General features: G+C 39.4%; 1 protein-coding gene and 1 long non-coding RNA gene across 8 annotated transcripts in view; one reads left to right on the top strand and one right to left on the bottom strand.

Annotated features, from left to right (window-relative positions):
- The window catches only part of LOC116751953, an 86830-nt gene extending 78368 nt beyond the window's left edge, over nucleotides 1-8462 (bottom strand). Inside the window, exons 1-4 of one of the 2 annotated variants that reach the window (XR_004349374.1) lie at nucleotides 8384-8462; nucleotides 7944-8071; nucleotides 1180-1277; nucleotides 30-182 (exon numbers count right to left, since the gene is read on the bottom strand). This is a non-coding gene — a long non-coding RNA (uncharacterized LOC116751953). The remainder of the gene's footprint in view (nucleotides 1-29; nucleotides 183-1179; nucleotides 1278-7943; nucleotides 8072-8383) is intronic. The other variant, XR_004349373.1, reaches the window with a different exon arrangement.
- A 135-nt stretch (nucleotides 8463-8597) lies between these two features.
- FBXO38 (F-box protein 38) overlaps nucleotides 8598-27123 on the top strand; it is a 53607-nt gene continuing 35081 nt past the window's right edge. For 5 of the 6 annotated variants that reach the window (XM_032626107.1, XM_032626106.1, XM_032626105.1 and 2 more), the window contains exons 1-6: nucleotides 8598-8713; nucleotides 15649-15838; nucleotides 20006-20139; nucleotides 22949-23112; nucleotides 23322-23487; nucleotides 25866-26003. In XM_032626107.1, the coding sequence (XP_032481998.1) occupies nucleotides 15711-15838; nucleotides 20006-20139; nucleotides 22949-23112; nucleotides 23322-23487; nucleotides 25866-26003 (730 nt within the window). In that variant the 5' untranslated portion in view covers nucleotides 8598-8713; nucleotides 15649-15710. Of the gene's footprint in view, nucleotides 8714-8791; nucleotides 9233-15648; nucleotides 15839-20005; nucleotides 20140-22948; nucleotides 23113-23321; nucleotides 23488-25865; nucleotides 26004-27123 lie in introns of those variants that run through there. The other variant, XM_032626102.1, reaches the window with a different exon arrangement.

Here is a 27123-nt window from a genome sequence, read left to right as displayed (position 1 = left end):
TCCTTCCTAGTATCCTTTTACTGAGTTACCTTATGGCTTCCATGCGTGTTCTCCCTCGCGGTGATGAATAATAAACCCAATTTGTCCAACTAAAGTGCTCCTCGTGGTCTTTGACAAATGCAAAACTTGAAAGTGGCAACAATACCATGCCTGTTGTTCAAACCCTCTTTTCTCACTTCTCTCTGCAGGGGCGTTGACAGGGGTATAAAGAATATGAAAATAGGTGATACTTGAACTCTTAAATTAAGGGGTAGGAAATAGTTTATTCATTTATTTATTCATTCATTGGCTTATATGCTAACTTGTTCCAAAAATAATTTAATGTGACTGATATTATTCAGTGGATTCAGAGGTACAAAGTAGGGGGCAGCTCCCTGAGAACTGTCATATAAAGACAACACTCCTGACCTAAGGAAACACCTAAAGACAATGGAACGCTAAGGTGGAATGGGGGTACTCCAAATAACACTGATGTTTAATGGGATACCCCTTCCCTAACAGCCGAGGCTCCCTCTACCCTTTCCCCAACCAGGGATGACATATTAATCACCTGCTGTCAGGTTCTACCTGACTTCCTGTCCTTATAAGCATCTTCTTCCCTTTATTAGAGACTCTTCATTCCCATCTCCATTTTCAATTCCTATCCACTACTGGTAACAAGTCTGTTCTCAGGTTCTAAAAGAAAAATCCTCACTTTTTCCTGTTAGTCTTGAAGAACTTAAGAAGCTCTAGATCAATTCTCAGGTGAGTCCAAGTCAAGTCACTCTTAGTCAAATCTAATGATTTTCAAGTAGAGCAGTACTGTTCTCTTATGAGGCGTTTAAAAATATGTTGGGATGTGATTTTTGCTTGTCACAGTGACTGGAGTGGTAGTACTAGCATTCAGTGGATGAAGGCCCTGCAAGGCACTGGACAGTCCCACACAGTAAAGAAGGAACCCATCCAAAATGCCAACAGTACTCCTACTGAGACACATCTTACCCATAGATGGAAAGTATCTATCACATCCAACCCTCCTGCTTCTCCCCATGCCCACACCAGATATCAATAATCAATGTCAGTATACGCCACTGAGCTGAATATGGTTTCAAAAATCTTTCTCAGCATAGCAATCCAAGCAGGCTGTGTCTATCAGATTTGGCATGGATGACAAAATCTATCTGCCATTCTTGCCCTTACCTTTTTCTGTTTAAGACTAAGGAAGCTTCATTGTTCTTGAGATGAAGTCTTCACCTGGCACCCTGGTCCTATTCCATTTCCTTGCCTTGGTCATCTGACTGTAACAGAGAAGAAAAAACCTGATATGTACATGATAGCCCATTCTCAAGGCTCTGCCTTCCAAACTTGACCTTTAAAGGTATAAGACTTTTCATCTGTATAGAAATAAAAAGTTGCAGAACAGAGAATAACATTGGCTTGTTAGAAGTTTACAGGAACATTGTGACCTGACCTATGTGGACAGCTGGAAGCACAAAGGATTCTGGCACCAAGAAGTTTGCAACAACCAGTCACACTCCCTCCCCTTTTTGTATAAAAGAAGCCTGAATTCTAACTCCTGTAAGATGGTTCTTTGGGACACTAGTCCACCATCTTCTAGGTCTCCTGGCTTCCCAAATAAAGTTGCTATTCCTTGCCCCAATACCTCGTCTCTTGATTTTTTGGCCTGTCATGCAGTGAGCAGTATGAGCTTGGACTTGGTAACATGACTGCTCTCCCAGGTCTTCTAAGACAAGGGCCCTATCAGCAATGCGACCTCTGTGGCTGGGACCCTGCATCGTCCCAACAGGTCTAACAACAAATGCCTGCCTGCCGGATTACCTCTCTGAAGGCTTGCTCCTGGTACAGTGAGTGAGCTACACCCTCTAGTGGGGAAACTACATGTAGCATATTGAACTTTGGAAGAATAACACCCAAAAGAAAATCCAACTCAGTGACTGAATTTTTAAAAAGGGGGGTGGGGGGATATGAAGCGAAGTGGGGGAGGCAGGGAGGATTTCCATGGCACCTGTACTTGAAAAGTCCAGAGGAATCTCTGAATTCAGGCATGGCTAGATACGGAGTCTCAAAAAATGTTGCCAGAATCTTTCTCTCTCCATGTTTTGGATCCATCCATGCTCTCCTCGAGGTTGTCTTCATTCTCAGGCTTTGACCACCCCATCCCGTTCCCACTGCAGTGGTAGACACTGGCAGTTCTAGAGATACAACTTCAGTAGAAGAGAGCTTTCCTTTCTCAAAACAAAAGATTTGATGCTTATTAGACTAGTTGGGATAAGACTGCTGAATCAGTCTTCAGTGCTACAAGCATGCTTAACTATTACTGAAATTGAAATGGACTGATTTACAAGGCATTGCAGGAGCCAGGGGTGAGACAGCCCTGCTACGTGGACTAGAAGAGGATAAAGAACTGTTCCCCAAAGGAATATTGAGGCACTACTGCCAGGAGAAATGAAAGAAGTCAAGCAAAAACAACATGCATTGACACTACCCTTTCTGGATGCCATTTTTCCCTCCTCTGAATCTGAGGCTGTCCTCAGGCCTGCCCAGAGCTCAATCCCCTGCTATTTTTCTGCCTCTACCACACTTAACTATTTAGTCTATTTGTATCATAATAAGTTATGGTACTCCCAGGAGCTGAAACACTTTACTATCTCGGTAGAAGGCAAGGAAATGTCACCCAGAGAGCTAAAGCTTCTGGAAAATACACTTTCGTACCCATACAAAATCATTTGACATCCTGGCCCACAAACCATGGGCAGTCTGGTGTCCTCCCAAATTCAGAGGACCACAGGGCATTTACGTTCTCATGGTTACTTCTTGCTCCGTATCCCTAATTTTGCAGAGTTCTCCATCAGCCCCTCATTTCACCTTTTAATACTGACACCTCATTCTCCACCACTTTGGTGCAGGTTAGACTCTCCCCATCTTCCTTCATTCCTCAAGCACTTTCAAGGCTATTTGGCGTAACAAACGTTTTCTGAACATCTGGGATAATAGAGGAGATTAATGGCTAACGTAGCATAGGAAATATATTAGGACTATTCTGGTTAAGAGTGATGAAATCTAACTGAAACTTAGGTCAAACAAGAATTGTGTGGGTTCATGTGATTAGGAGGATCCAGGGTGGGTCTTAATTCAAGCACCGCAGTATCCCCAGACTTAAGCAATGCCAGGAGTCTTACTCTCCACCTCTGCCCTCTTTTAGTCTATGAATTTCATTACATGCTGGTTTCATCATCTCCCATACAGACTCCATCTAAATGATGATATAATGGCTGCTACCACCCCCAGGCAGGTGTTCTCATAGTTCAAGAGCCAAAAGGAAAAGGGTTGGGGGTGGGAAGAAGGGAAATCATGGGGCTTAGCCACCCCCCCCATCAATATGCAACTGCAATCCCCCAGTACAGGGAATTGAATTTTTTAAGTAAGTGTCTTATAACCTCCAAAAGATTAAACGTAAGCACAGAAATGAGGAGTAAATCACATCTATATTGTAGTTTGGGTTAAGAAACAGTCTACAAATAATTGTAATTTTAAATATTTATATTTTAAGAAAATATAGCATAGTAAAGAATATGATGGATGAATCTTATGATTCCAACTTGAAAATTTTAATTATTGATGTAAATTTAGAATTGTAAGAGAATAAAAATTTTATTAAGACTGTAAATGTTATTGGCATTTTGAAAAGTTGTCATTTGCCATATTTATGTTTAATTGAATAGACCTGTAACATTTACTTGTGAAGGTTTTTTGTTAAACAACTGAAGTGCTTAAAAGCAAAAACTGAGTGTATTTATCCTTTCCTTAATCCCTTCTTTCAACTAAACTTAACTGTGTGCCCACCCCATTTATGTTTGAGAAACTGACTCACCTGGATGTTTATTTGATTGTCTCCCTTTAGCAAACTGCAGGTAGAAACATATCCACTTATCATCATTGTTCCCTTGCACCTAGTCCAATGCCTCATCCCCAAAATATTTGTTGAATGAACCATGTCAGGCTCAAAATGCAACCAGCTTTTGAAAACTACAACTGCTTTCTACCTGCTACTTTTGGAATTTAAGGGAGATCAGTTTCCATCTCAGTATTGGGCTCACCTAGCTGGGCCCAGTTCACCAGCACTTTCCATTTCTTTCCTTGTAACAGCTGGATGAGGTTGATTCACCTTCTACTTATAGGGGGGGCATCTTGCTCATTTAGTCAAGGTCAGGAGAGTCATAGGGTATGTGAGGGGAAACAGTGAGTCCTGTGTGCACATAGGACATGATGTTTGTGAAGCAAAATGAGATTGAAATGGTAGGCTGCAACCAATGAATACTGGGCCTTGGAAGTCTGATTAACAAGTTACAAATGTATACTTCAAGGTTTAAAGTTGAAGAAAAAATGAGCCATTGACACATTACCCAGTGTGCTTTAGGAAGATTAAACAGATTGTTATTTGGAGGCAAAATTACAAGATTGCACAGGAGGAATATGGGTTTTGAAGTAAGACAGGGATAATTTCACAATGATTATCTTTATTTACTGGCTGTGTGAGCTTTAGCAAAATACTTAACCTCTCTGAACCTGAGTTACATTACCTGTAAGATGGGGCAAGCAATACTTACAGAGTTCATAGGGATTAAATATAATCATGTATTTAAAAGGGTTGGTAGAGAGACATTGTGATTAAAAAAATACAAAACAATACGAATTTGCAAGAGAGACACTAGAGCCAGGATGATGATACAGAGACACAACTAAGAAGGAGTGACAGAGAAGCTCATGGGGGAAGGAGAAGTGAGCTGAAGAGGGTGTCTGTAATTACTATTTCAAGTGTAGCTGCATAGAGCCTGGACTCACTCAGTGTCTTCTGTGCTGCTTGGGCATCCTGACATTCCACTGTGCCAGGATTTCCCAAATTTCACTCAAGTGTTCTTGTAGATGATGTCTCCCAGATTGCCTAGGAGCAGAGACTGTTTCCTAGTCATCTCTGCAGCCCTGTCTAACATATTCCCAGGTCCCATGTAGTCTCTTAGTAAACGTTGGCTGATGGTAAATAGCTCTTGGCATTTCAAACAATTTTTTTCTAAAAAAATAACTTATTTACTCTCACACCTCTAGAGATCAGGCTAAAAGATCAGCACTAGATGCAGTGACAGGGAAAACACAGTAAGGCTATTTATTTATTTGTTATTTTTTTCTGCCACACCATGCAGCACGCGGGATCTTGGTTCTCCGACCAGGGATGGAACCCGTGCCCCCTGCAGTGGAAGCACAGAGTCATAACCATTCGACCTCCAGGAAAGTACCAAGGCTAATTATTTAAAAGAAAGCTTTTTGAGTTTCTGAAGTTTCATTCTAAATCTTTTCACTTTCTTGGGATATAACCTTGATCTTGAACAGTATGGTCCAAATTAAAAATGATAAACAAGGGCCTTGCTCCTTTATGCTCACTCCGACCTCATGTTTATAAAAGCCTCCTATGCAGCTTTTTCTTTTCTTTTTTCCTTTTGTGTGTGCATGCCTAATCTACCACCTTGTGTTTGGTTTTGAAGCTTCGATTCCCTATGCACATACCTACGTACAACATCCTTTCACAGCATTTCCTTATGTAACTTGGGAAAATTTATGATGCTTTTGAAAGTGAACTTCATGCTAAGAATATCACATCCTAAGAATTCAGCCCTTGCAACTTCAAACACTGCTGAGAAGAAGGAAGAAAAAGAGGCTTCTGAAGAATCAAACAGTAACTGCTAACCTTTGCGGAATATTTGCTATGTGCCAGGCACTCTTTAAGTGGATTACAAATATTACCTCACAAAACACAAATGAGAGAAAGGTGGTGGAGAAATTGGAACCCTTGCACTGTTGGTGAGATTGTAAAATGGTGCAACTGCTATGGAAAAATTAAGAATTACCATATGATCTAGCAATCCCACTTTGGGGTATATATCCAAAAGAATGGAAAGCTGGATCTAGAAGAGATATCTGCACACTAATATTACCTGAAGCATTATTCACAAATGTCTATTCACAACAGACGTTTGGGAAGCAACCCAAATGTCCACTGATGGATGAACGAACAAAATATAAATACATGCATACAATGCAATATCATTCAGCCTTAAAAAGAGAAGCCTGACACATGCTACAGCATGGATGAACCTTAAAAACATTACGCTAAGTGAAAAAACCCAAACAAACAGGGACAAATATTGTACGAGTCCACTTATATGAGGTACAGGGAGTAGAACGGTGGTTGCCAGGGGCTGTGGTGGGCAGGTGGGGGTTGTTACTTAGCGGGCATAGAGTTTCAATTAGGGGGGATGAAAAAATTCTGGAGGTGGATGGCAGGGCAGTTGCACAACAATGTAAATATTCTTAATGCCAATGAGGTACTTAATGCCACTGTGCACATAAAATTGGTTAAAATGGTAAACTGTGTTATGTGTATTTTACCACAATTAAAAAGAAATCATGTAAAGAATCATTCATGTACAGACTCAAGACTGTACTGGTGGGGCTACCAGCCTTCCTTTTTTTTTTTTTTTTTTTGCGGTATGCGGGCCTCTCACTGTTGTGGCCTCTCCCGTTGCGGGGCACAGGCTCCGGACGCGCAGGCCCAGCGGCCATGGCTCACGGGCCCAGCCGCTCCGCGGCATGTGGGATCTTCCCGGTCCGGGGCACGAACCCGCGTCCCCTGCATCGGCAGGCGGACTCCCAACCACTGCGCCACCAGGGAAGCCCCAGCCTTCCTTTTTGATGCATGTGCTAATAAAGTCTACATACATCCCTCCAACAACAAACAGTTAAAAACAAACAAATGAGGTAAACTAAAGCGTGGTAAAGCGTGGTAAATTAAAGATGGCCATAAATTCTTTGCTACTCGTTCAATTAAGAGGAGGAATCTTCCCTATCTCCCCTTGAATCTGGGGAGATTCTTTGATCAACAAAATGTGACAGAAGTAACTTCTACTCCCAAGGCTAGATCATATGAAGTCCTGTCCTTGAGCTTCCTCCTGTACGGCTTGGAACAGCTCACTTTCTGCTCTATTTCCGAGTGTTCCCTATCAGAACCCAGCGATTTGCCCTGAGAGATCCAAACCAGAGGGAGAAGACCATGTGTAGGCACTCTGGTGGACAGTTCTAGCTAAGCGCCTAGAGGGCTTACACCTTAAAGTGCCTACAATATAATTTCCATTGGAGCCCAAAGTTAACTAAAGTCTCAGCTGACATCGAACTTCAAATGCATGAAACCCCAATCTAGAACTGCCCAGCTGAGCCCAGTCAACTCACAGAATCCTAACAAATTATTTGTGTTAGCCACTAAATTCTGCAGTGGTTTGCTATGCAGGTACCACAATTATGTCCATTTTTACCTAACAAACCCAAGGCTTAGAGCTGACATCTCAAGGTCACAGAGTGAGTACTCTATGGTTGGTTGAACCTGCAGATGTGGACTGCAATAAGGAGGACCTACTGTAAAGTTATAAATGAATTTTTGGCCCCTAATCCCAGAGATATTCAAGGGTTACCTGTACTTAGGGGCAAGAACTCGGGATTTGGAGGGTAAAAATCTGGGTTTCTGTCTAGCTGTGTGACACTGAGAAATTACCTATGTAGACATCGAATGCTGCCTGCCATTTCAGTTAGCAAAGAATGGTGTGGCCGTCAAGCCATCAATCACTGCAGCTGTCCCTGAAGGTGCACCCTAAGGGGAGTCAGGATGGAGAAAAACAGGATTACAGACCCTAGACGCTTACGGTACATATCAAAGGAATGATTTCAATAAGCCCAGATTCTCACATCTTCTCATACATAAAAAAGAGCTAAAGTCACTAATTTGACATGTCTGTTTTTTCTTTAATCAGCAGTAATATTTTCATGTTCGACTACCTGTTTTTGTTTTGCGTTTTGTTTTCTTTTGCAAAATCTCCTATATATCTTGGTTCCTTCCTTACCTCTTCAGAACAGTCCGTCGGAGATATCTGAGAGGCTGTCTCCCGGGCTCAAGTCCTCAGCAAGTGCGCTGAATAAAACATAATTCTCAACTTCCAGGTTGTGCATTTTTTTTCAGTCCATATCCTCTCTGAAGATAATTTTTATAAGGAAAAAAAAAAAACGGGTTAAACTGACTCCTGCCCATACGTCACGGTGTCAGGGAGTTTTCAATGAGACAATGACGTGAAAACCCTTTGGAAACTATAAAATATTGTAAATTACGTGTAGAGACAATGCCCCAAAAGTAGGGAAGGGCTTATTTAACATTGACATCTTTAACTGCCCCACCCCCCCAAAAAAAAAAGATTTTCTGTTTTCAGGTGAACGAATTCTGGAAATATCGCTACTGGAACCTAGCTCGCTACTTTACAAAAGAGAAATGCGAAGACTGAAAGCTCACCCAAAGCCAACAAAAAACAAACCACAGAATCACGACCATCTAACCGGCGTCCGACGCTAGACGCTTTGGGCGTGGCGCCGCTGTCACGTGAATGAAGGACGCGCCCCCAGCGCGCTCCGAAACGCCACGCTTAACATGGCTGCCGGGACTGGACACCCGCGCCCCACACCCAGCATGGGCATGGGGAGCGGGCCTAGCCCGGGATACCAACACTCCGGAAGTGCCCGAGGGGCGGCGGAAGCGGAAGCGCCCCGGCGGTGGGGGCCGCGGGAAGTGTATGTTGCGTTTCTCCCTCCCTCCACCACTACAACAAACGGAGGGCTGGCGTAGGTGAGGCGGCGGCCGGGTGGGCCGGGGGCGGGCGGCGGACTGCAGAGCCCGGGGTGCGTGCGGCGGGTGGAGGCGGCAGGATGGGGCTCTGCGGCCCCCGACCGCTCGGGCTCTTGGTCTTCGGCCCCTTTCGGGCCTAGAGCTCCCCGAAGAGCCGGGATTGGGTTTGTGGTTCTTGGCCTTCTAGGCCATGGTGACAGGGTTTGCCACCTTGCCTGAATCTGGTCCAAGATCCCAGGATACAGAACCCTCCCTGAGTCTTGATTTTCTCAACAAAATGGGGACTTTTGGCCTGGCCAACTTCTGGGACCCCATCCCACTCTGGGCGTCAGAAGTTCCACGATTTTAACGTTAAGTCAGTGTTTAAGCCGGTGTGTTAAGGACTGTAGTCAGCTTACTGAGGAGATGTTCTGAGCAGGACGCAGTGAATACATCTTTGAGAGGCGGCCAGCTAAGGGATCGGGAGCCCGGAGTTCTAGACTTACCTCGTCCACCGACTCACTCTCTGACCTTGCCCAGGTCCGTTACCCTCTCTGTGCCACGGTTTACGTATCTGTAAAACGAAGGTGTTGGATGCTTCTGATCCCCCTCCTAGCTCTAAAATCAGGTTCTCAACTCCCTTTCAAGGAATCTTACCTTAGAGACAGGCCAGAAAAGCATCTCTTCCCTGCATTTTGTGTAGCCAGGATATGACTTATCAGAGGTGTCTACCATGTTTCTTTCCAGACGCCAAATCGGCCAAGGGCAACTGGCACTTCGTAAGGTTCCTGTGTTTCCTGTGTAGTGGAAAGCTCTGTCCTGAAGACTTTGTTTTAGAAACCTATACCAGCAGTGTAAAACACGCAAATGTGAAACATAGGAAACCTTTGTTTTTTATCTTAAAACTGCTATTAAATTGCTGGTTTACCTTCCTATTTCTGGACTGCAGATTTCTCATCTGACAAACGAATAAGTTAGATTAGGTCACAGGTTCTTAATCCCCTTTCCCATAGTCTGCACGAATGAAGAATAAAATAATGCCTCCATAAAGCCATGATTTTCTGGGGGAAGGAAGAGGTGAGGTGTGGAGAGTACATATTATGTAGCCATATAGATTGAAAAATCTGTGCTTGTAATTTTTAACTTTTTTTGACAATTACTGGTCTAGGTTATCACTAAGGTTCTTTCTCTTTAAAATTTGTGATGCTGTGATTCTTATGTCCTCTTTGGGTAAAGAATATAGACTTGTGTGTTTGTTTAAATGACTGTGTGCCTGGAAGTACACACTTTAGTTAAAAAAAGATACACAATGGGAGAAGAAGGAAAAGCTAAATTACAGTAAGGAAAAGTAACATAGTGAAATAAAATTGAACTTGAACTAGAGTTTAAGACATGGATCCTTGTTTCAGCACTGGTATTGATACATTCTGGGTTTGTGACTTTGGGCAAGGCAGCTTACCTCTCTGGTTCTTACTTTCCTTATCTTGGAAAATGAAAGGTTGGACTGGATGACTCCTGGACATTTTCAGTACTATAATTCTGTTTTCTTTGTTTTTTATCTGACCAGCTTGGTGGATGTGGTGCGGCATTTCTTTAGGCAAGAGAGGCTGTTCTAGGAAGTAGACATAGAAGATCTATGATAAGGAATGGTGTCAAATTGACATGTAATATTACATTGATATGAGCAAGCTGAAGCCAATAGAAACTGAAGAAGGGTGTTAGAAACCTGAAGGGCAGGGGAGCCCTTGACCAGATAGGAATATTGAAGACATTGGGAAGTTTTAAATGGGAGAGAGAGATTTTTGGTGAGGTTAATGAAGGGGAATTTAAGTTATAGTAATTGAAGTGGCTGAGTTGTCAGAAACTGTTGGTAGAATCTGTCTCCACTCTGAGACTGTAAGCTTCATGGGAGGAAAGACTTTGTCACCACCTAGCACCTAATAGGCAATAAAAAAGTAGTCGAGTGAGTGGTTGGTTGGATGGACTGATGAATAGATAGAAAATAACAATTCTCTGGAGAAACTCCTTTTTAAAAAATTGCTATTAATTAGATACAGAATGGTGAAATTGATTCAGCATTGTGAAAGTTTCATAAAAGAAGAGGTCCCTAAGTTTTCTCATTAGTTGTAAGGTAAGTCGGTTTATTGCTGCCCTATAAAGTATGTTAGTAAGAGATAAACACGTACCTTGGAGGGTCCAGTGTGATCTGAGTAAGAGAGTAATTAGTAGAATAAGACAGGGATGAAAGAGGATGTTGACAAGATGGAACAGGTGTAAGAAGATTTCTAAGTTGTGCGTTTAGGGAGTAAAAGTAGGTTTATATAGGACTTTTATAGGTATCAACAATTGTCAGAATTGTGTACAATACATGTTAAAACCTCTATAATGAAAGTAGAGAATAAAAAGGAAAATGATTTTTGCAAGCAAGGAAATGTTGGTGCTCCTCAACAAGAGGTTGAAGTAGCCTGGAGGGTTCAGGTTTAAAAGATAGGGATAAATCTGGGAGCAACCAGAATGAATTAACTTAGTAGAGGTTAGTGTAGTCTAGTTTGGGATAGGAGGAGATTTGAACTGGCAGGTTGCAAGGAGAGGAGCACACCTACGTGTTAATGAGAAGGACCTTCCTTACCTTGTTGGGTTTCTCAAGTTTAAAGAATGCTCAGAAACAATTCAGGCTTACTACTTAGAACATACTTGGGCCACTAGGACAAAAGTGATGCTTCCTGTGGCTAAGGTCTGCTAAACAGCCAGCCACAGGATGACTGTAGGAGACCCAGGGCTGCTGTAGGCTACTGTGTGTGAGCCAAATTAGATGGACCACAAGCTCTAATTTGTGAAGGAGGGTGTGGTCAGCAGCAGTTCTATCAGAGCATCGAGAAGTGGATCTCCAAGCACTGGGGCATAGCTCTGGAATGTAGGCAGCCAGCCGAGGTGCAAAGGATTGACTTGATGACAGGTTGTATAGTGTAGGCTGAGAAATCTGAATCCCAGCCTGAACTCTGACACTTAATATATGCCCTTGGCAAGTGACTTATACCCTCTGGTTCTGTTTGTCCATCTAAAAATTGAGGGACCAGCCTTGGATAGGGTCCTCTGGATGTCTTCCATGTCTCTGTGAAGCCCCTGAAATTATATATGAGTCTGGATGTGTTTTGTTTTTGTCTTGGGGGGATGTACAGCTTTCATCATAGTCTCAGATGGGTTTGTGACCCACAAAAAATTAAGAACTGTGTGACCCTTTAAGTCTGTGAAGGACTCTTCACATTTTAACTTTCTGGGATTCAAAATGATATTTCTTTGAGGTTTAGAATCTCAGCCTCCAGGACTTGCTGACCCTAAAAAATGACACCTAGTGCTGCAAAATATAGTCTCTGCATATTTATACCCACTTGTTACTTATACTCACCTCTCCCTTACCCTCCATAACTCCTCTGCTAGGCCCGTTCCTATGTGTCATCTTTATCTACTGTTGATAACTGGAATTTCCCTCTTTTCCTCTTTCAACTTGCTGCTGCTTTGGACCTTCTCTACCTTATTGAGTTTCTCAAGTGGTGAGTGGTGATATTTTAGAGATAGGGGTAGGAAGAAACCAAGACACAGAAGACCAGTCATGGCAGTTTTCTATTCTTACCTGCTTTTATCCCTCATCCCACTAAAAGACAAGCAATTGAGGGAGAACATGCACGTATAAGAGAGACTCCGTCATCACTAGGTCTCCGTCTTTCATGGTGTTTTGTTTTCAAACAGGGATACCAGGCCTTTGTACTCAGTGCCTGGGATGAAATGCTCTCAGCCTAGTCCAGTCATGTATTTCACTTAAGTGATGATGAAGCCAGCTTTAGTTGAAACAGTTGTGTGGGGTTTTTTTGTTGTTGTTTGTTTTTTCTAAGTAGAGTTTGAATGGTGGTGAGGGCAAATAATTGAGTCCTTGAATGAGCCTTTTATCTCCTTAATATTGCCAGGGGCACCTACTTGGACTGGAGAGGACTGAGGAATTTCCTCCAGCCATGGGTCCTGAACTGTTAAAGCCCCTAGATGGAAGATGGCGGTCTTATCCTTTACCCCAATGTTCATCTCCACAAGTCCCTTTCCCACCGAAGCCTTGTAGCAGGGGAGTCACTACTCCACCTGCTGCCAAATAAGTAGCTCTATGACCAAGTTTTCAATTCTAGATGTGATATGGGAACTATGTTACAATTTCACCTAAATTTTTGTTGTAGTCCTCTTAATTTAGGCCCTTTGGTAGTAGTGTTAATGCATAGTAGGTTAAATAGATCTTTGTGGGCTTGCTGGAGACTTAACCTAACCTCTCTATAATGTTGTATAATGTCATATCTGTGAGTAAATATTTTTGTAAGTTCTAAACAAGGGAACCTTATATAAACTCAGTGACATTTAAGGTGCAATCTATTGGTTTAAAATTTCAAATGTATGTTGTGCACTGGAGCTGCTAAATCTGATTCACCCAAAACCACAGTATTGCAAAATAAGAAGCAATAAAAGGTGGAATCATAAGATGAGGGTGGAAATTATTAAGTGGTGTGGATTTGCTGAAGGAAAAGAAGGGGGAAGGGCCAAGAAAGATTTTTACTTAGAGGATGAAATCAAGAACGTGGTATCCTTGAACAGTTAGAGTTGTCAAAGGTGAGGGTGTAAAAGGTGAAGCATGTGCTAAATAACATAGCTGGAGAATTAATCCATGGTTGGATTGGTCTGTACTGGTTTATAGCCTTGTCAACGTATTTGAATGCCTCAGTGTAGCTAATTGTTATGTGTAAAGTATGATTGCATTTTTGCCAGGGTTACAGGCTTGTTTCTGAGATCACTGAGTGCTGTGGTGGCAAAAATAGGAGCGTGAAATGGTTCTTAGCAGCCTTGCAGCTACTGGGCGCATATGGAATAATGGAAAGACTGATGGATATTCACACATCAGACATGTGTGATTTGTTATCACCCAGTGGCAGGAGATTGAGATTCTCTTCCTTTTCCTGGCAGAGACATGATCAATATAATACTATCCAAGTTGCTATGGGAGAAGCTAATGTTAGTTAAGTCTCACAGGGAGCTCAGAAGAGGAGTTTAGTAGGAGACGTTTTTTCAGAGGACTTAACGTTTAACTAGATTTTGAAGGCAGAATAGTGGTTTTCCAGGCCAAAAAAAAAGGGAAGGAAAGGACATTAGATTTAATAGCTTACTAGGAATAAAAGATGAATGTTAAACAAATGGATGAACTGGGATACTGGTGTGGCTGTAGTGAGCAAGTGATAAGAAGTGAAAGATGAGATTGGAAAGGTGGCTTGGTCAGGTTGGAAAGATTTTATCCTCTGCAAACTAGGATTTCTTGTAGGCTGATTTGGTTTCTGTTTGATCATGTGTATTAAATTTCTTTAAAAACAAATTCAGTGAACTGTAGCTCATGTACCTACTCTTTGCAGAATTCCTTAAGTCCATACTACTAACTGCCTGTTGATATTAATCCACACACAATTCTAAAAACTTACTTCTTTGGTTTCCCAGGCCATAGCTGATTAGAAGCAGCAAATTAGAGGTGTGTGTGTGTGTTTGGGTGGAGTGCAGGGAGAAGCAAGCATGCTGACACCTGTCAGAAGTCACAGTGCATAACCTTTCAGTGAGGGAAGAAGAGACCGGAAAACACACACACACACACGAAATAAAAGAATTCACTTAGCCTTGTAGTTTGCTCCCATATGCTGCTGAAGCAAAGGAACCCCAGAAACTCCATATAGTTCAGGAGTCCTTGAGACTATATTGCAGAATATAATGTATATTCAAATGATAACCTCAGGTCATCAAGAAAAGATTACACTTTTATTGCAACTCTGTAAGAAAATGGAAACATGGGGTCCACTTTAGAAACTTTTGATAGTAACAGATTATAATAAAGAAAAAGCATTGGTGCATAAAAGGGAGCAAACACTGTTTAATCCAGAGATTGACAGATTTGCGACAGCAATTCTTTGCATCACTGTAGCATGATTAAGCTCTGAACTCTACAGTTCTCTCACTTTGAATCCAGATAAGTTTTCCGAATTTTACCAGAGATAATTGATAATGCTGTTTAAAGGACACTGTTTTCACATAGTTCCTTCTTAACCTGATCTGCAAAATAAAACAAACCTCTGGGCAGAAGTTCGCTCATCTGACTTTTATGTTATTTCCCCCACTCCCGTTCCTCTTCCTTTCTCTTCTTCCTCCCTCACTAAAGCTTATTTTAAAAACAAACAAAACATACATCTGATACATAAGTGAATTAACCTCTGCTCCTTAATACTTAATGGGAGAGGGAGAGGAAGAAGGGTTGTTTTATTCTTCCTCTGAAATTGCATGTAAAATTAAGTAGTTTTTTTGGTTATTGCTTTTTGTAGAGAAGGTTAATAGTTTTTTTTTTTATCAAATTCATAAAGGGATATGTGACCCACCAGTGAAATCTGATCCCCTCACTTTATAGGTGGGAGAAGGAAGAATTTAAAAGGTGATTCAAGTTCATAGAAGTAGTTTGTGGCAGATCCAGGACTAGAATCCAAGAGTCTTCTGCTTTCTGCTGTGTTGGGGCAGTCCTAGAATCACAAGCTCCTGGAGTTGGAAAGGGTTTTGTTTGTCTAGTTTAATCTTATCTTACATATGAGGAATTTGATGCTTGGAGAAATTGATTGAATTAGCTAGGAAGCAACAGAGTACGAATAGAATCCAGGACTCCTGATTCCTTGGATTTTTGCTCATTCTAAGTAATTCATTTTTATCTCTACTGCTGTTCAGAAAAAAGATGTTCTGTGCCTTTTCGTGTAGTATTTTTATTAATTTGAATGTAGTCTGTACCATTGTAATAGCACTACCTTTGTGTGTCTGTATTCTAAAATAAACATTGTTTTACCAAGATAATTTCTGCATCTGGGTTTGGTGTGTTTTAGTCTACTCTAATCACTGCTTGCTTTCAGGTCTTTGAACTCAAGTAACCAAAAGGAGAGATTTGCTCTTTGATACTGGAGATAACGCAGCAATGGGTCCACGAAAGAAAAGTGTTAAAACGTGTCTCATGAACAATGATATTCCTGAAGAAACAATATCAGATGAAACAAAGGACTATATGAATCAACTTTCACATGAAGTGCTTTGCCATATTTTTAGGTAAGATTTTGTTTGGTTGATTTTCACCTACATGGAATGTATAGTATAAGTAGGAGCAAATGCTAGAGCTATGCTGTCCAATATGGTAGTCACTAGCCACATGTGGCATTTAAATTAAATTAAATTAAAAATCCAGTATGGCTAGTGGCTACAGTATAGGAGAGTACAGACAGTGAAGATAGAGAATATTTCCTTTATTGGAGAAAGTTTTATTGGGCAGCCATTATCTAGACTGTGTTAACATTCCAGGCTTCTTGGAATTCTTACTGACTGATAGATTTGTTGACTTTTATTATTACAGTACCTTGTGTGTATGATATAAAGCAGTGTTTCTGACTTTTGGATTACAGTCTACAGTGAGAAACACTTTTGCTCTGTGTGCACATAAACGAAAGGAAATGAAAAAAGTTTTGTGAAATAATACCCATCATTGGTATATGCAGTGCACACATTAAAGTTGTTTTGAGGTAAATTTTTTTCAAAATCCTTTTTTAAAACTATATATATATATATATATATATATATATATATATATATATATATATATATATATATATATATTTTGCAGTATGCGGGTCTCTCACTGTTGTGGCCTCTCCCGTTGCGGAGCACAGGCTCCGGACGCGCAGACTCAGCGGCCATGGCTCACGGGCCCAGCCGCTCTGCGGCATGTGGGATCTTCCCGGACCGGGGCACGAACCTGTGTCCCCTGCATCGGCAGGCGGACTCTCAACCACTGCACCACCAGGGAAGCCCTAAAATTATATTTTTATCTAAACTGTATTATAACAATTGTTAAAGAAACCAGAGACAAAACCAAAAAAACAACCAATGAAACCCCTTCATTATAGTTTCTCCTGCTCTCTTCTTTCATTATCCACTCAAATAAACACATCCTAATATACTTTGTCTCTGGAATGAGAGACCAGAGTTTGATCCTGAGTCTCTCATTTACTATCTCTGGACCAGTGATAGATATAAAGATGTTATTATAAGGATTCAATGAGATAATGCTTTTAAAGCACTCAATACACTGCATGGCATAAACACTTGGTGTTAATGGTTATATTGTGTTTGCCTTTTTTCATATTGCTGCATAGTCTTCATAATTATCATTTTAGTCACTGCTTTCTTTTTTTTTTTTGTGGTATGCGGGCCTCTCACTGTTGTGGCCTCTCCTGTTGCGGAGCACAGGCTCCGGACGCGCAGGCTCAGCGGCCATGGCTCACAGACCTAGCCGCTCTGCGGCGTGTGGGATCTTCCTGAACCGGGGCACAAACCCGTGTCACCTGCATTGGCAGGCGGACTCTCAACCACTGCGCCACCAGGGAAGCCCAGTCACTGCTTTCTATTCCACTGACTATGAATGATAATTACCTTTGCTTGTATTCTTTCGTCTCTGTTGTTTCTAATTTTTCTCATATATAATGCAACTAATTTAAGCATCTGAATTTTCCATTATTTTAGATTATTTACCTAGGGGAGATTTCCATATTTGAAGTTCCTAGAAAAGTTTTGAATTTTTAAAAAATTATTGAATATTTGCAGATTAAGAAGTTTTAAAATCGTGATAGCAGAGTTATTTTAGGGAACTATGGGCACTTTATTTTTCTTTTCCAGTATAAATTTGTATTAGTCTTTATCTTCTGCAGTTTGTTATTATGTGACACAGTATAGTTTTTGTTCAGTTCTATCTGGGAATAGAAGGCCCAATTAAACTAATAGACTTTTTTTTTTAACATAACAGGATAATACTAAAGTTCACCTGGCAGGAAAAATTCTGTAGCCAAAATTTTTCAGAAAAAGAGTCTAACCCTACTAGATGTTCAAATGTATTCTAAAATACACAATAATTAAAGATTTGGTATGGGAGAAGATAGCCAGACAGTTGGGTAAAACAAACTCCATATATAGGCTCCATATGTAGATGCAAATATACGTGGGGATCTAGTTTATGATAAACTTGGTATTCACATCAGTGAGGAAAAGCTGAGTGGATTATTCAGTGATGATGTCACAACCGAAAAACATTTGAAGAAAATAATAAAAGCATGTTCTCTCTCTCATATCTGACAACTATATTCTAAATGTATCAGTGAATTAAACAATGAAGCTATTAAAATACTAGAGGAAAGCATAGGTAAAATTGTTTCTAGGGATGTGTGTTAGATGTTTGTTGACTAATGGTAGGGCATATTATGAACAAATTTGATCATATTTTAAATTGAGAGTGGATTCGATTTTGCAGTTCAAACAGAATATAACAGTAGAAGGAGTGGAATCAAATAGAAGGATGTTACCCTGGTTATAATGAAAAAAACATGCAGCAAATTGGCAGAATGTAAGGAGAACTGTGAACTAAGCTGAGTACTTGAATATGGTATTCTAAAAATAAACATTTATTTTTAGGCTTCTAAAGTTTTTATCTGAGGACTCATTTTGTAGTCCTGTAATAACCATTTAGCATGTTTTCATGAAACAAGAAAAACCATGGCTTCCTTAAAAGAAACTTAATCTTTGCTGTACCTGCCATGTTAAACACATCTTTTCTAAAATATGTTTGATCTGCCTTTTGAACTCCAGCTTTTTGACTATGTATCTGTGGAGTAAAAATACATTCTTTTTCTGAGGGCAAATATAAGATAATCTCCATAAGATTACTGATGTTTGTATTTCAAGGGAGTATAATATTAACTCAGGCAAATACTTTGGATAAAAATCAGTGATTTGTGGAAAAAAGTTTTAGTGGCAAAACTTGATTTAGAAAACATTCGGTTTTTCATTGTTTATAAAGTGTATAGTTATATAGTTTCTGAAAAGTATCCTCATATCTAAGTTATGGAAACTGTAAATTAAGTTGGCAATAATGCTTTTTTGGTAGAGAATTTGACTTTATTTTATTCTCTTTATTTAAATAGTTATAAAGGAGAATACAGAGGGGCCAGAGGTAGAAAAAAATAGAGCAGAGAAATATTCAGCAGGTATACCTGGACTTTCCTTTAGAATTAGCTTAATTTTTAGGAAATAGACCCAACCGTTGACATCCTTGCTCTTCCTCTCTCAAATTATTTAGCTGTTGACTTTTTTCTGGTTAACTTTTCTGAGCCAATTTCACCACTTGTAAAGTGGAGTAACAATAGCACCTACTATATCAATGAGAGTTGTATCAGGAAACAAGATACCCTCGGCTGGAATTTGAAGATAACTTAATGAAGGGATCATTCAGAGAGGTGTAGGTAGGGTTAAGGGAACGAGGAAGAGATGCTAAAGATTCATTCAGCTAGGGGACTAGCAATAGCAGAAAGCCTTTGCCCTGCCTTCTGTTGGCCAAAGTCACCTCATAGCCAGAGGGGTGGGGAACACAGCAGAACAGAGAAGGGAAGAAAAAGGATTGGGGGAGGGCTGTGTTGCAAACAGGAAAAGAACCTAGCTTGTAAAAGTTGTGAAACAGTGACTGTAGTACAGTGTCTGTGACACAATACCAGCTCAATAAAGGGTAGCTTTTGCCTTTTTTTTAAAAAAATTAACCTAGGTCTGTTGAGAGAGAGATATATATATTGGTATTACTGGAAACAGAACAAAAGTAGAGGTTAGTTGAAAAGCTTCATGAAGGAAGAGATAACAGGGGAGGTCGGAAAAAAGGAAATTGTAATTCAGATGAGTGTTTTTCACTTAATGCTTATGCAATACTTTTATTAGAGTATGTGATTAAAAGGTAAAAGATCTAGGGGAAAATGTACACTATAAACTTAGTATACATATTTGTTCAAATTGATCAGTTCTCTGATCTTTTGTACATTCCCTTATCACTATACCTTGAAATGTACTGAGATTTTTTTTATCCTTCCTTTTTTTTTTTTTTTTTTTTTTGAGATTTTCTTTGTCCTTAAAATCAAAAGGAAAAAGGCAGGATTTATCAAATGCTCTGTGGAGGGAGCTCCACACTTTATTTGGATGCTTGAGTATTTGCTGATTGTTTTTTTTTTTTTTTTTTTTTTTTTTTTTATTAAAAAGGTATGTATGCATGTTAATCTTAAAACTCGGTGAATATTACTACAGTCTTATTTTATTTGAGGGGCAGGAGAATGGAGGAAGGAAAAAAATAACCTGTCAGTGAGATGAAGTACTTACCCACTTGGTAAATATGAGTTTCTTTCTCTTACAAAGGTACCTCCCTCTGCAGGATATCATGTGTATGGAATGTCTTTCCCGGAAGCTAAAGGAAGCAGTCACCCTATATCTGAGAGTTGTGAGGGTAGTGGATCTTTGTGCAGGGCGATGGTGGGAATACATGCCGAGTGGTAAGTAAATTTAGCCTGTAATGTACAGTGGAGCCCCACTAGAAACTACTAATAACGTTCCCATGAAAAGCTACTTGTTACTTTGGGATAGGCAATCTAGGCACCTTGTAGGTAGGGAGGCAGGATTTTATCTAAATTTTTTAGGTTAGTTTAGGTTGATGAAATGAGTTTTGCCTGAGGCTTTACTGTTTTAGTGGTCTGTTTTCATTTCCTACTCCTTAAGAAACTACATCAGTCTATTCCACAAATATATGATTGGAAAATACATATTGAGACTTTGATTAGCTAAGTATATGTCTATCACATTTGACAAAGTGTCCTTTCTTCCATGATGCAGATTTTCATGCACCCTCTGGTTAAACAGATATTTATCAATTTTTGTAAAGCTGCTCTAGTTGTAGGTCACAGAAATTGCACTTCTGGAACTTTCATTTCTTTAGCACTTTTAAAAGGCCTGTGCTAGGTCTTGGAGATTTCTCAAATAATGCATTGGCCTAGCGTGTGAAGAACTCAAAGTTAGTACCCTAACCACAACAAATGGACCTCAGGTAAGGAGACCACCAGAAAAGAAAGTTCATGACTTTAGTTAAGCAGAGCACACCTCAAAGGGGAGAAATAATATTAAGGGCTAATCAGGCTTCTTTTCAGTTAACACCAATCTGTTAATTATTCCGCTTTAGTTAATGTTGTTTAGCAATTTTGAATATCTTTTTAAACTACCTTTCATCAACAATATTCAGATCGTGATATTTTGAAAATGTGATGAAGCTGTGGTGCTGGGCAAAGGGGAGGGGTCCTTAATAGAAGTGAAGGGCTGAGGAGATAATGGTCTTCTTCTGTTCTATTGTGTGGAACAGAACAGACTGCCTCTGAAATACTGAGATATTGTACAGTTTGGGGTGCTGCATAAGCTTTCAAGAGGGTCATCAGTCAACTGATAGCTCTTATCAGTTGGCCGGAGTTATCACTATATCTTTTTGTGAAGAACATTGCAGAGACTTGAGGCTAGAACACAGCTTGATGGGAAGCAAAGCACATTTGTCTTCAAATACTTTAAAGAAACTATCGTAAGGGAAAAGCATTCATCATATTGCAGAGACAGCAGGAGAGAAAAAATCAGGGCAATGTGAAAAGGACTGTCATTTCTTTTATTAGATTTTCTTTAACGGAGGTTAGGCCAGTAGAAAATATGGACATGGGGTTAATGCACTACATAAAGAGATAGGATAGCAGAGCTCCCATGTGGTGCAATCTTACAATTAAAATCTCTGCCCCGTATCAAATTAGAGAAGAATTTGTCTGCACATTGCTGGCTTCTTTTAGACTGTGATAAATACCTGTGAGCCCAAGACTTCCCATCACTGCAACAAATATAAAAGAGAGTCAAAGCAAAGTCTCTATGGCCTAGAATAAGGTCTTACTAACCCTGCTTTGCTAATGCCACCTTGGTCTGGTCTCTGGAGTTTATACCCTGATTCTCTATATAATAATGCTAAATAAGGTTTTTATAATAGCACTTTTTGGTTTACATATATGATCTCCTTGGACTCTCACACCATCTCTGTAAAGAAGGTGGAGAGAGGCAACGTGTAATGTACAACAAGAGAGGATGGACATTGGCAAAAGTCACATTCAGTTTTTACATTTTTAAATAGGGTGATAAACCTTTTCATTGGGTTGTGAGAGTAGATATGTAAAATGATTAACACATTGAATCGTTTAGTGGAGTTACTGTATAAGACAATAATAAGAACTGTTATTATAATTAGAGAGACCAGGTAATCTCTTGAGGTCCCTTCTTACTCTTCATTTTTTTGTGAATCTGAAGCTTCCATAGCATCTAGACTAGCCCTGTACAAGTAGAACAACTTTTGAACACGGTAGTAACACTTAATGGTTTGGGACTTCATTTTTATTCTTGAAAATTAATATTTTTATTTATCATTAGTGAGTAGACAGTTAGCTTTCTGGTGGCCTCCATTAAAAACAAAAAGTAAGATAATAAAGTATCATCAGTATGAGACTTATCTCCTTACTTACCGCACCAGCAACTTGCACTGTGGAAGTAACCTGTATCTTTCTCTTCCCATCTGGTTGTTTCCCACTGTGGAGCACAGCTGGCCTCTCAGATAAATAGTTTTCTGTCAGTTCAGCATCCTCGTAGTTTGGATTGCTTATGCTCTCTTAGCTAACTTGCATCTGTCTTTTTCAAAAGAATGAATTGTCTAAAATGTCCTGGGAATGATAGTTAAACACAGGATAAAGTAATTATTGGGAAATGGGTAACTAAGAGAACGCAGTTTGACATGGGATTTGGGTTAGAACTGTGAGCTTCCTGAAGATGGGGATCCTATCTTACTTATTTTTTTAGTTGTGACCTCTATAGAGCCTAGAGGTTTTATGGACCAGAGAGTACCTTTGGGGGAGGAGGGTGGTGGCCAGAAAGGTTGTCCGTCCTCACACATCAGTCAAGTAGGTCCAAGTCATCTGGGTTAAAAGTGTGCTGTTCTTAGTTGAAGATTTATGTGCCTTAAAAGCAGGAGCAACAACAAAAAAGAAAATAGTAAATTCTAAGTTTCAGCTGTAAAGTATCAACTCAGAATAAGTGGTGTTCCTGACACATTTCCTCTGTTACTAAGGGAAATATTTTCTGTTTAACCATTTGTTCAGCTGTAGTGTTAGCCTTATGAAAATTTAAAAAGGAAATCTCTTTTTTTGTTGTTTTAACTTTTGATAAAAATTACAAGTGCCTATAAATTTTGACCAACAGAAAGATGAACTTGGCTCTAAATACTTGTGAACTTCTTAGGCTTCACAGATTCCAGTTTTCTGACACTATTGAAGAAGATGCCAGATGTTGAACAGCTATATGGCCTTCACCCTAGATACCTTGAGAGGCGAAGGGTACGGGGCCATGAGGCTTTTAGCATTCCAGGAGTTCTGGAAGCTTTGCAGGCATGCCCGAACTTAGTGGTGAGTGCACCTGGTTGAACATTTGACATCAACTAATTGATGAAATATTAAATTAAAAGAATGATAGAACATGTTCAGTCACATGAAAATTTCATCCACAACGAACTTTTAAGTTCCACTGCATGCTTAGCATCTTATGATACAGAAATAGAAGCTTTGGATGCTAAATTAAAAGCCATTCTTGTGTTTGCTTTGGCATTATTCTGTAGGGTGTGGAAACTTCTCATTTGGAATTGGTAGAATCTATTTGGACATACATGCCACATGTTCATATTTTGGGGAAGTTTCGTAATCGTAATGGAGCATTTCCAATTCCTCCTGAAAATAAACTGAAAATTCCTGTAGGAGCCAAAATCCAAACTTTACATTTAGTTGGTAAGTACATGTTTCTTGGGTTGCTTGTGACTCCTTGAAATGCCATACAACTGAATATTCACTGAAACGGAACAATGAGGATTTTAGAAACGGCTTTGCTGATTGATGATGGTAAAAGAAGTGCTTATGAGACTTGTATACAATTTTAGATTTCCCATTAAAGGGCCCCAGGGAGTGGGGGGTTGGCGGCAGACAGGTAGGTGAGAGAACTACTATTTCACAACCAATCTGATCCCGTTTTGATAGGCAGTTTGGGTAGTTTTGAAAGTTGTTGGGGTTTTTGTGTTTTTTATTTCTTTTTTGAATGAGCCAGAACCCTGCCCTTGTTCTCAGATATCCACCTTTTGCTCCTAGTTCTACCCTCTAGAGGAGAGTTCTCCAGTACAGCCTTCTGTGGTGATAGAAATGTCCTATATTTGTACTATCACATATGGTACCCACTGTAGCCAGTGAAACAGAGGAACTGAATTTTTAAATTTTATTTTATGTTTGTTTATCAAATAGCCACATGTAGCTAGTGGCTACTTTATTATCCTGCTCAGCTCTAGAACATCACAGAATAAAAAATCTTAGATAACTCTAAGTTTACTTGTACCTTCTCCAAGCAGGCCCCTCTTTCTTCAACCCAGAGCTGATGGAAAACTCTGCCACTTCCCTTTTTCCTGAGAAATGGAGAGGGAATGGTTTTTTTCCAAAGGCACCTTATTTGCAATGGTCACAGTGTGCATTCTCCATGTAAATATTCTCTGAAATTGTATCCTAATAATTTCAACCTAAGTAAATGATAAGAACAGATATTTTCTCAAATTTAATTTGTCATCTTTGGCTTAGGTTGCTGAAAGGAATTTTGGGGGACTCCTGTTACTATAGTCTATTAATATTTATTAAATATTTTCTTTAAAATATACATATTGAGTATCTCCTGTACCTTATTCCAGGTACTGGGGATGGCCCTGAAGAATTGGATATTTCTGAAACTGGGTCAGGTGGTGAAGGGAGAGCAGCAGGGATGATAAGGACTAGGTCTTAAATAAGTCTTAGATGTGCAATTATGGGAGAAGAGCAAAGCTCTCTAGCAACCCTTCATTTACAAGATCGAGTAGTGGTTCTGATGAAGGAGTTGGATATCTAGTTTGAATTTGGACTTTTAGATAATAAAGGGATTCTGTAATATCTAAAGTTTATAATATAAGCTCTGTAAAGTCAGAGACTGTTTTTATATCTTTATATTTTCCATGATGCCTGTCACAGTTCATTGCAAATATAATAAGTACTTGGTAAATTCTGTTGAAATGCATTTAATTCATTTGATTAATTCAACAGTTTAACACTGTTATGGTGATACAGATGTGTATAGTAAATTAATGAAAATGCTGGGGAAGACAGGTAATTGTGTCCTTTGTTTATAGAATGGATTTGGGGTAAAATGTGGATTGGGCATAGAATATAACTGTCTTGTCTGGATCTGTCTCACCCTTGCTACCCTTGGGTTTCCTAGTCGAAGCGACCACCATCATGGTAGATGCTAAATGTACCTTTGTGAGTTTTGCATCTTGAGTCCTAATCTGTACTTCACTTCTTCTGCTTTTCTTCCTTTGGACTAATCCCCAGTTAGTACAGTGTTTATGCATAGTTCAGTACTAAAGCCAACTATGTTTTTTTGCGTGGACCAGGTTAAGGAGTAATCCTTACAGTAGGAGCATTCTGCAGAATTTAGCTTTCAAAGAACCAACAATTTAAGTACTCCCAATTTTGCTTTCTCTAGTTGCTATTGCTAGCAGGGCTTCTACTGACTCAAGGTTAAAAGTTATATTAAACTGTTTTTGCCAGCTACTGCTTTTTAAATGCCATCACCCTGGATCCTTGTATTTCTCTCCGAGAATTGTGTCACTTCTTGGCTGTTCCCTAGTCTACAGTGTTTAGACTCTTGGACAGGTTCCTCAAACTGCTTCGTACCATAAGAATTTTCAAGTTACCCATGCTCTGTCTCCTTCCATATCTCCTGACTTATCCTCCCACTCTACATCCCCTTTCTTCCAGAAATGGTCCTCTGCAGGTATGATTCCTAGTAACTCTGGAAGAGTTAGAGTTGCAAGAAAAACTTGTGTGTATAAAATGTAGAAGTACTTTTTAAATCCCATCTTCCCATATGCCTTTTCTAAAGAAATAATAGTCTGTTTATTGTTTTCTTAAACTGTTCTTTACAAGCCTGTTTTAAATAAGCTTATCTTCCTACATGTTAATTAGGTAATTTGTTCTGATGAAAATATACAGGAAGGATATATTGTTAACTTGAAAAATAGACTATTGAACTTATACACAGAATACAGTCTTTTAGTGGTTTTCTTGTTTTTTATTTTTTTGTATATATGCTTTAGGGGTGAATGTTCCTGAAATTCCTTGTATCCCAATGCTAAGGCACCTTTATATGAAGTGGGTAAGACTCACTAAACCACAGCCATTCAAAGATTTTCTTTGCATCAGCTTACGAACTTTTGTCATGAGGAACTGTGCAGGTAAGGGTACATAGTTGTGGTGGAATTATACACATACTATTCTAAAAATGTCCTAAAGCAAACTCCATAGCTACATTTGTAAGTGAAATTATGTTATGCTATTACTGTTTATGTTTGTAACTTACCTTATGAAGGTAAATGTACTTTTTGTTTTAAAGACAGTAGACATATAATTTGCCTTTGACCCTTAGCAGAAAAAATAAGGTGTCAAAATGTCTCTACATATTTCTTACAGGCACTTTTTATAGGATTGTTTTAATAAATTTTTTTTACTTTCTTTGTCTCTGGCCTCCTGATCATTCTGCATGTAAATAGTTGTCTGGCCTAATCTACCTTAAAGCATAAAACACTGCTTTTATGATACTACTTTTCTGTTCTGAAACCTTCAGTACTTCTCTTGCCCTAGTGTGTCAAGTGGGAACTGTTCTGCTTTAGAATTCATAATACCCAGGGCCCCTCTTGATATCCTTATTTCAGACTCCTTTCTAAGGTACTCCTTTTATTGTCAGGCCTGCCTACTCACTGTTCCCAAACAGCCATACCAGCTTTCGCCTGAGTGTTTTTCCATATTATTGTTTCCTTGTCCTGAGGTTTACACTTCCTTCTTCCTCTTCACTTGTATACATTTTTTAAGTTTTGTTCTTCAAACTTTCTTTTTTTTTTTTATGTAGTATATCAGATCTTATTTTTGTACCTGATATGTTCTGCCTTTTTATCTTTTTTATAATTATTCATGTTAGTTTTATGTTTGCGCCAGTTGCGAGCTCTTTGATGGACAGGATCCTATCTTTTGTAATCTTCCATAACACCTAATATAACACTGGTCACATAGAGAGATGTTTAAGTCATTGAGCTGTTTGTTAGAGTGAAGGATCAAATTTTCAACTTGCCTTTTCCCCTTATTTATTTTGAGCTCAAAACTATTGAAACTTCAGGGAATTTACAAAAAATACTAAATCTCCAACGTTACTGAAAAATCCTTATGCTGAATAAGTATGTGGTTAACAGACTAATACTCTTTCCAATGAGAAGTATAAATCGCAGAGAGCCAGCCACTTGGCTGTCATTTTCAGACATAGAACTTATAAGTTATTCATTTCAGTTGCTGATTTGAAAAATC

Source organism: Phocoena sinus, chromosome 3 (genome assembly GCF_008692025.1).
Source record: "Phocoena sinus isolate mPhoSin1 chromosome 3, mPhoSin1.pri, whole genome shotgun sequence".
NCBI classification, from domain to species: Eukaryota; Metazoa; Chordata; class Mammalia; order Artiodactyla; family Phocoenidae; genus Phocoena; species Phocoena sinus.
The sequence above is the reverse complement of the archived record's forward strand: the minus strand, read 5'-3'. Positions and strand labels throughout refer to the sequence as shown.